Source organism: Acanthaster planci, linkage group LG10 (assembly GCF_054643075.1).
Source record: "Acanthaster planci isolate LZ-2023a linkage group LG10, COTS_SCS, whole genome shotgun sequence".
NCBI lineage: Eukaryota > Metazoa > Echinodermata > Asteroidea > Valvatida > Acanthasteridae > Acanthaster > Acanthaster planci.
This window is the reverse complement of record NC_141786.1, coordinates 1,630,749-1,640,331: the sequence shown is the minus strand read 5'-3', so window position 1 is coordinate 1,640,331 and position 9,583 is coordinate 1,630,749. Positions and strand designations below refer to the sequence as shown.

At 40.9% G+C, this 9,583-nt stretch overlaps 1 protein-coding gene across 4 annotated transcripts in view; it reads right to left on the bottom strand.

Moving 5' to 3' along the window:
• Positions 1 to 166: 166 nt before the first annotated feature.
• LOC110983518 (uncharacterized) overlaps positions 167 to 9,583 on the bottom strand; it is a 97,848-nt gene continuing 88,431 nt past the window's right edge. For 2 of the 4 annotated variants that reach the window (XM_087142255.1, XM_087142254.1), the window contains exon 7: positions 5,594 to 6,523. In XM_087142255.1, the coding sequence (XP_086998381.1) occupies positions 5,738 to 6,523 (786 nt within the window). In that variant the 3' untranslated portion in view covers positions 5,594 to 5,737. Of the gene's footprint in view, positions 2,396 to 3,416; positions 3,498 to 3,921; positions 4,175 to 4,410; positions 4,546 to 5,593; positions 6,524 to 9,583 lie in introns of those variants that run through there. The other 2 variants (XM_022242824.2, XM_022242826.2) reach the window with 2 other exon arrangements.

Sequence of the window (9,583 nt, the reverse complement as noted above, 5' to 3'; positions counted from 1 at the left end):
CGACGGATGTGTAAGTCAAAGAATCAAGCCCCAGCGAACGACCCTCTCCCATTAGCTGCCTTATCCGCACAGACTGGCTCCATTCTCTGTGCACACCAGAGGCTCTTGTTCTCTGGCCCCAAATTGTCCATTTCATTTGTTGAAATGAAACAGATAACACTTTAGAAACATTTCTACCTGTGTTTCATTTAGTAACCAAGCTCCCAGAAATCCGATTTGGACCCGATTCATTTTCAATAACAATGTACTACTCGGTTATGTGTGACAGCATTGATGTAAGAAAGATGTCAACGGAAAGAGGATGAGCTGTGATGAAAAATATAAAACTATGTGACTTTGGCTTATTACCCCTTGACCTTGGAGTACTGTTTGATATACAATGACATCGGTTTTAATAAGAAATTAAAGCCTTTAGGTCAACTAAGGCACATTTATCTCTTTGAACTGGTGAAGGTTAAGTACACACACAAAATGCACAAAGAAATCAAATTTACAATGGAAAAAATATAATTTCTGACAAACCTTAGTGCAAATACAGCTGCAAAACATTGAGGTTTCTGCTTTCGGTGAAGTCAAACTTTCGCTCATAACTAAGCAAATGCGCATAGGCCTACACGTGAAAATCAAAACACCTTTATAATATCACATGAGATTTTGAAGTTGGGTAAAATTGTTCTCAAAGGCTACGGAGGTATATACGAACTGCATTAAAACAGACGTTGCTAGGCCATGAAGGAACACGAACACTTTTCTCCTCCATGGATACATTCACTACTGTAACCGACCACACCATAGAGGAATACTCACTGCAAATCAGAATAGGTTGTCATTTAATGCACTGATTTCATATAACCTGAGACTCGATCCGGATTACATAATGTGCTTGTAGTCAAGTTGAAAGGAATTGCCACATCGAAATGCGAAAGAAAATTACACTCACATATTGAAGTCAGGTTCGAACCACTGTGGGATCACACGAGTCCCACAAGTCACTGACAACCACTTCCTATGGATGCGTTTGCCACTCCCATGAATGGGCTTAATTTATTGTTTTTAATTCAATTGCAAGACTGTATTTGCCAGTAAAGGAGCTACAGCTGTGGCGTCATAGAACAATTTTACCCCTTCTGCTTGGTAACGCAACGATCCCGTAATGCAACCTCTTACATATTACATTTTCACGTTGGCCTGAATTTATACATCTCGGGGTAAAAAGTGGTAACTAAAGGAATCTGCAAACATCAGAAATAATAACAACATAAAAGAGCGTACAAACGATATGTAGATATATAGAGTGGCATGGTATTTCCGTGATTCAGATCCTTAGTTGTCGTTGTTCAGAGGTTAAAGGATAATACAGGGATGGGTTCCCATACGCTCAATGTAAAATGTCCATCGTAAGATAATTTCTTTTCCAAATAGACCAGAGGTAATTAAAGTAAGCTATAAGGCCGAAGAAATCGCCTGTTCCTGATCAGAAATTGGCCCCAGAAGTGATGCCCCAACGTGGCTTTTTTTTCTTTTTCACTCACTTTTTTTTTAAGATATACTAATAATAATGCGCGATGTCCATTGTGGCTACATGCATACGTACAGCACTGCCACCAAAACTGAAATAGACTGACACCTCCCTGTTTACTGTTTCCGCTTGTACACAGGACATAATATCACCTCGTTTGCATGGATCCCAGATTTAATTTTACAATACAAATATGACGTCATCTGAAAAAGAGTGCCTAAATATGGGAGCCTAGAGGGACTCCCTATACATATTACTCAACCGTACCCCCATCTAAGACACATTAAAATTACGCAGCAGTAGGATTCCAATCAATCAAACAAATTTGGCAGATTTGGGACATTGTATTATACCAAAAAATAAAAACCTTTTCATCTTACCTTCCCACAAGTCTACGCTGACCATTTTGGCCTTACATGTCGAGCAGGCTTCTAAGCTAATGGAAGAGGAGTGGTGCTTGTTTACAAAATAAAGCAGAGTTGAAGAGAGGAAAATACTGAAAAACAACGTGCAACTTTCAAAATATTTTTTTTTTTTCAAAATGAAGCAGAAATTATGCAAGAAGTTCTCAGTGTTGAATAGCAACTACATGTTTCACTAAAACCCTGCCAGAGCTCCTCTTAATTGTAAACGTCTGAACCTGTTTATTGATGAAATGGGAGAATTAAAAGGGTTTCCTCAGTTGAAAATAGTTTAAAACTGGCAAATTTGCAATGCAGGTGCGGCAGATTCATACAAATAATGAGGCTGGATATATTAGGGAATTATTATTATACGTGTAATACATAGATGCCACGGTGTACCTTTAACATACTTGACAAGAAGCCCTCTCTAACGTGTGACTCACTCCCCCTCTTTCCTTTCCGTCGGTAAACCCTTCATGGAAGAAAACGAAAACTGGAAGCTGGAGAATCTTTGGTAATTAACTGCTCCAAACTGAAAATAACCTGTTAGATCGATATTTGTAAACTGGAAACATAGTATTCCTCCATAAGTGTCTCAATAGGATACAGTCACCTGTGTACTCTTCTGGAATAACGCAGAAAGAGAATGAACAAAACACTCTTGAGTATTATCATGTGGGTCATGTCATGAAGGCTGACAGCAAAACGTTTGGACCAAAACCACAAAGAAAGGCAAGTTTACTTAAAAACATAAATTTGATTAGGGAAAAGAAAGGATCATCAACGAAGAAAAAAATGTGAGCGCTCCAAAATAGGAATAAATGACCATATAGAGATGACATGCAATGAGGCATGAGGGAAAGGACAAGGACTAGAGCATTTTTGGTGAGGAGTGCGTGCGAATATACACCTCTTGGTTTTGTACTAATCCTGAAGCATTTAAACGGGCTCTTTTGGAGCATTTTGTTGGACTACGCGGGTATACTTCCTACTCGGCATTTTGTGATGAGGAGAATCATGGAGGAGGGACACAGAAGGATTTTGAACTGCCAGGGCTGTAACATTTGGCCAATTACCGCTTTCTGGCATGCCTGGTATGTCCGTAGCCAGAGCGCAGCGAACGCTTGCTACGCACAATCTGTTTCACAACCACAAAACCCCTTTGCACCCTGTGATCACCGCAGCAATTTGTCACTGGTAATCTACATCCTTAAAACTTTGTGACAACGTTGAACTTCCTGGTCACAGCGATAATCTATATTTAATTGCAAGTAAAAACTACAAGTATTGCTAGGATATTACTGGCCCCACTTGTCCAGCTAAGATGTAGGCAGTAAGCAGGTGTTTTTGGAATGTTCTCTTTTATTCGTCTGACTCAGTAGCGACCACCATTGAACACATTGAAGTGCCTGAGTTACAACTCCTTCTGTGTCCTTCCTCTATGCGCCTACATAGCGGGATACCTTCGCGCTCTCCATACAAAAATGGCTTACCTTGCTCATATGCATTTTGGGTGTGCCTTGGTCCATGAGAAGATCGAGTGCTTTGCAACGCTGGGTTACGGTCGATCATGTCTGTAGCAGTAATAACAAATTATTGTGGTAATAAGTAGGTATGATTAATATTATTATATTAATATAAAAGATTGCAATAAAACCAACATACAAAAAGAAACAAAAGCAACAAAGCAAACACAAGTGACAGATCTCAGGGATTTCTTCTCGTCTTAATACGATACCTGGTTGATTCACGTGATTTACATTTATGATTAAGACTGCTGTAGATACCTTCGTCATAAAAATTAAATAACAGTTTAACAGTAACAAAGGCTTTCCTTGTCACCTACGCTTGTATTTTTGGTTTGTTACAAAGAAGCTTTCAAGGATTTTTTTTGGGGGGGCGGGGTTTGGTTTCTTTGTTCCTTGCGTGGTTAAACACGAACCCTCAATTTATCCCTGTTTACCCTTTGTTTTCTACAATGCGTATAAAGTAAACAACCTTGTAACGCAGTAGCCAAGTCATTACGGCGAACGTCATCCAAAGCATACACCAGGTCAGCAAGCTGACCGCCCCCTTGATGCCACCACAACAACATTTGAAACATGGCGTTCTCAATTCCTCCACGGTTATTTTCTTTCAGTTGGAATATCTTTGAAGAGCTGACTCCCAAAGTTGTAGCTAGTCTCTCCCATTCTTCGCCTAGCTGTGAGGCTATCTGACGCAAAAGCTTTTCATGGTCTGTACTTTTTCTCTGGAAAATGATCCAAATTGAAAGGAAATTAATTAAAGCCACGAGGTTGATAATGTTAAACCCTGATGCTCTTGAAAACCCGCTGTCAGTTTTCCTCTGCTCTAGACTAACTCTGTGACCCTATTCCATTTTCATTAGAAACCCGATTAGAAATCATAAATTGAAAGCAGTAATTCTTGAAGGAAAACCATCTCATTTCCTGAGATTTATAACATACAGTCATGAAGTTCATTTACCAATGGCACACCATCGGACTGGATACAAAATGGAGCATATGAAAGCGACTCCGTCGGTTGCGCTATACTCCCAGAAGTTGAGGGGGCAGTCTGGCCCCATTTGACCTTGGGCAATCTGGCACAATTTGAACTTTGCTACAGAAATGGGAAAAGCAAAATAATATGCACTCTGTTTATCAATCATGTGTTCCTGTATTACATAGAGTAAAGCAACAGTAAGTTTTGTTTATTTCATCTTTTCTGATGTTGCTAATGCGGTTTAAGTACATGTACTCCAACATCAAACTGACAATCCGTGAACAGACTGGCTGCAAGAAATGATGAAATAGAAAAAAAACTTACTATTGCTTTACTCTGTGTAATACAGGAACACATGATTGTTAAATAGATTATGTTAAAATAGAATGCAGCCTATTTACAAATCTCAAATTAATAAGGTGAGGGTCACATCCCCGGTTACTCCCAAACCCGTGGAGATTTTTAATACGGAAACCTTTTGTGGCAGCCAAGGGAGCAGGCCCGTTTGGGGGAAGTTTACCGCCAGGTGAAGCAAGCCGGAGAGCAGCCACAAGTGCGCACTGGGGTAGAGGACAGGGTGAGACACAAGCGCGCACTGGGGTAGAGGACAGGGTGAGACACAAGCGCGCACTGGGGTAGAGGACAGGGTGAGACACAAGGGGCGCAACAGACACAAACGGACACGTCTGCCTAATTAATAACTCCCTCCTCTCCACGCACTATTGATGATGCGACCTCTACAGGCCTTGGCAATCTCCTAGACAGGTCTTGGTCCCTGTACAGGTGTAAGCTGTGGGCACAGCTTGCTAAATTTACATCCACCAAATTCCCCGTAAGACTACTGACCCGTGGATGATGTATATTAAGTCTAAACATCCCTTGGTAAGTTGCTTACCGCGACAGACATGGGACTGACGGCGAAGGAACTGACCCGCATGGCAATCGCAATTATATATCGCGCAGGCCACCAGCCTGGAGCCACCAGCCACAACGCAAATCGGGCCCCGCCTACGTCAGGGCAAACCACGACGGCTCGGAAGAGACAAGCAAACTGCCATTGCGCCACACTATCTATAAAATTATCATTGTTGAAAAAATATTTACAATTTTGGTGTTCAAGTTACACGATATGAATTGCGACCGGGACTTTCGGGATTGAACTTTATAGCTGCACAATATTTATCTGCAGATTAATTGAACCTAGAATTTAAAAGGATTTTTGCTGACACTGCAGCGATGGTTGGTTTATGTCTTGGTCAGTCAGGAACTCTCGGACTATCTCGGACTTGTTTCGCCACAGAGTAGCGTACTATATACGAGACAACACCTGCCTGACCCTCCTGTACAATGGTCTTGAGTTGACACTGGCCTTGAGTTGGCAATGGTCTTGAGTTGACACTGGTCCTGAGTTGACACTGGTCCTGAGTTGACACTGGTCCTGAGTTGACACTGGTTTTGACTTGACACTGATCTTGACCTGACACTGGTTCTGAGTTGACACTGGCCTTGAGTTGACACTAGTCCTGAGTTGACACTGGTCCTGAGCTGACACTGGTTTTGACTTGACACTGGTCTTGAGTTGACACTGGTCTTGACCTGACACTGGTTCTGAGTTGACACTGGTCTTGAGTTGACACTGGTCGTGACCTGACACTGGTTCTGAGTTGATACTGGCCTTGAGTTGACACTGGTCCTGAGTTGAAACTGGGTCTTGAATTGACACTGGTCCTGGGTTGACACTGGTCTTGAGTTGACACTGGTCTTGACCTGACACTGGTTCTGAGTTGACACTGGCCTTGAGTTGACACTGGTCCTGAGTTGACACTGGGTCTTGAATTGACACTGGTCCTGGGTTGACACTGGTCTTGAGTTGACACTGGTCTTGACCTGACACTGGTCTTAAGTTGACACTGGTCTTAAGTTGACACTGGTCCTGAGTTGACACTGGTCTTGAGTTGTCCCTTGGTTTTTTTCTGGCCAGTCCTGAAATCGGACTGCTTGTATGCTTGTCTGTTACCCACAGTAGAACACTACTTAAAAGGATCACGGACCAACACCCATCTAGAACAAATGTTCGACAACGTCCAAGGGTGTGCTGCGATAAAAGATCATTGGGAGTCAGTGCTTGCAGTTCATTTGAATTTGTTACACATGCATTGATCGGATGACTATTCAGGGTGGCTTCTACCTCGTCATCAAGTCGATGCTTCAGCTCATGCAACATTCCAGTTATTATCTTTCTCAAACATGTAAATATTATCCCATAATGCTTACTCCAGATCTGCCTCGTTTCACTATCAGCGGCCCAAAGTAATCCATGCCCACATTGGTGAAAGGAGGATGGCTACCTTCGAGACGTTCAGCTGGTAGGTTAACCATCACTTGTTCATCTTGTCTACCTTGATACGTTCGACAGGTCAAATATCTGAGAGCAATCTTCTTTGAAGTACCATTTGCTCCAATTATCAAATACATTTGCCGAACTTGAGCCAGCATGGCATTTTTTCTTTGATGACTTACACGTCTATGGGCATCGTCAAGTAGCAGCATCGATAGTGGTGAATCCTTAAGTAGAATAATTGGGTGTCTAGAACTAGGCAGGAGAACAGTTGCTTCACCAATTCGTTCCCCGACCCTCATGATTCCTTTCACTAATACTAGGCTAATACAGACCCAATGTTGTTTTACCAAAATCAAATCAATTTTACTGTTTATTGCGTCATGACCGCGTGTTGGGTAAGCTTTGCTTTGATTATTAATCCCGACCACTACGTATCGGCTTTGATGAACTTTCACGTCTAATACACCGTTCGAAAAATATTTGCAAAGTGCAAATTCCTGCTACCCAACAACGACCTATTTGATCCACATAATAATTACTACGATCACGCTGCTTTTATCGACACTTGCCGCGAGTTTAACGTGGATCCAAACAAAAGTTTTAAACAAACCTGTGACCCTGATTCAAGTGGTCTCGGAACCGCTTACTATTATGACATTGCTGGATTTTAAAACATGGCACGCATAATTATCTCCCCGTTCCAGGAAAAAACTTTGATCCAAAAGCAGTTATAATGAATATGGTCTTGAGGGTAACCTGGTGGGCTTTCATTGACAACCCGTGGGTTCAGGTCTCACGTTGAAATATTTAATTGGTTGGATTGAACAAGATTACAACGTCAAAACGGCGTGGCAAGACTTTATTCCTCACAAAAGCAAGCTCAAAGACGTGGGAATTATTTGCGTAAACGATTCAATTAGAACATATGTCTGGTCATTGTTGGGAGTACAGGCTGATACTAAAACCACCGTATTAACTAAAGGAAATAGATTAGATGTCCAACATCGGTCTGTCGCAAACGTAGAATCAAAAATCAATGCGGAACCAAATCTCGAAGAATCTATTGATGATTATCAAAATTCATTACCATATGCTACATCTCCTTTAATTGATGTCATAAGACCAGGTTTGTATTTAATTCCATCAGACATGAACCTACACATTGGAACGTATGAAAGGTATAACAACCACCTTCAGATCGCAGCACCTGACATGCAGTCGGGATATCGGCCTGATATAAACACAGATGACGTTGTTGAACGATTTTGAAGAAGAAAGTCAGGTATTTACCCCAGGGGAAACAACTACTGATCAACCACCTCAACCCCCACAACCCAAAACCAAAACTTCACGATCACCACAATAACCACCGACGAAAACGAACAATGGTATAAAGCTGATGTTGATACGATTGTATGAGACATTGGTGGTTTATAAACTTTGTTTGGCTTAACAGACAATCCTTGTAAGATTGGTAATGTAGGTCTTGCTCAGTTACGACCTTTGTGACACCTTTGGCTTTTTTGAGTATCGAGTTATCTTCGTGTTTGACGGAATACATCTTTGGACGGATACAAATGGCTTCTGAAACGATTTTCCGCCGATTTTTTCATCATTTCGATATAACTCATGCCACATTCTTTGGAATATAAAACTTTCTTAAAACTGGGTTTATTCACCATGCGTTTAAATTTTATGACGTCAGAATCGTTGTTGTGGCGCATTATTTTTGCGTTACAACGTTTGCAAACATTTTCCATTGTTTTGCCATACACCGCATTGTTGGCCACTTTGAAAAAGTCTTTATCAATGCGATGTTTAGCTTGTTTACAAAGGTCTGTATGTTTTTTTAATATAACTACGTAACGTAGGCAGTTGTCTAAAATGCATCGCACAGTGTACTTTTGTCAATTTGAGACCAAGTCGTAAATATAGCTGCAGTAATCGAAATCGTGCCACATATCCTTCTTTAGGTGCCAACGTAGCAATGAGCTTTTAAACTTTTATGGCTTCGTTGCCAAGCATTGATTTTGTTGCAGGCTAAAATGATCGAGTTTCATTTTTATGTTTTCGAGGGCTAAAGTAAATTCGTTAAAAATATCGTTTAACTCTAACAGAACATTGAGATCAATCTCGATCATGTATCCACAGTTGCCCACGAGATCTAAATTGAGAATGTATTCTGTGGTAAAACTTTGTGGATTTTTAACCCATCGAAAATTTGACAATGGCAAATACTGACTCATGGCCCACCCATATAAATTATTTGCATCCAGATGCAACAAATCACTTCTAGGCTCGCTTGGGTTGTATTCAGCAAAGTGTTTGTTATTGGCTTTGGCATGACGTTTACCCCCCACGTTTGTGATACCTCATCGTTTGGCTTTTTTCAAAAAACAAGTGTTTGTCAATGTCTGGTGATACAGTTGAGCATGACTGTGTTCAAACAACACGTCCCAAATAAATCCTGGAGATGTGTCATAATTGGTGGGATCGAGGCTATAATTTTTATATCATATATTTCTAAAATTATGAAACACGTCTGCTAAAATCAGAGTGTCTGTTTTAATATATAGATCGTTTTGACATCCAGACGTTGTCCACACTTGTTGAGCGTCGGTGTGTTCTTCATCAGTAACGCTTGCCCGTTTGAGTGAGCTTTATATACAACGCTTTTTGGGGCGGAAGTTGCGTTTCGTTTTACTTTTCAATAGAGTTCATATACTCATAAGGAAAAATGCCTTTTTGTAAAAGCAAACTTTTTTTATCAAGTTTACCAATGTGATCAAGTTTGTCTTTTGGACACGCTTTAAC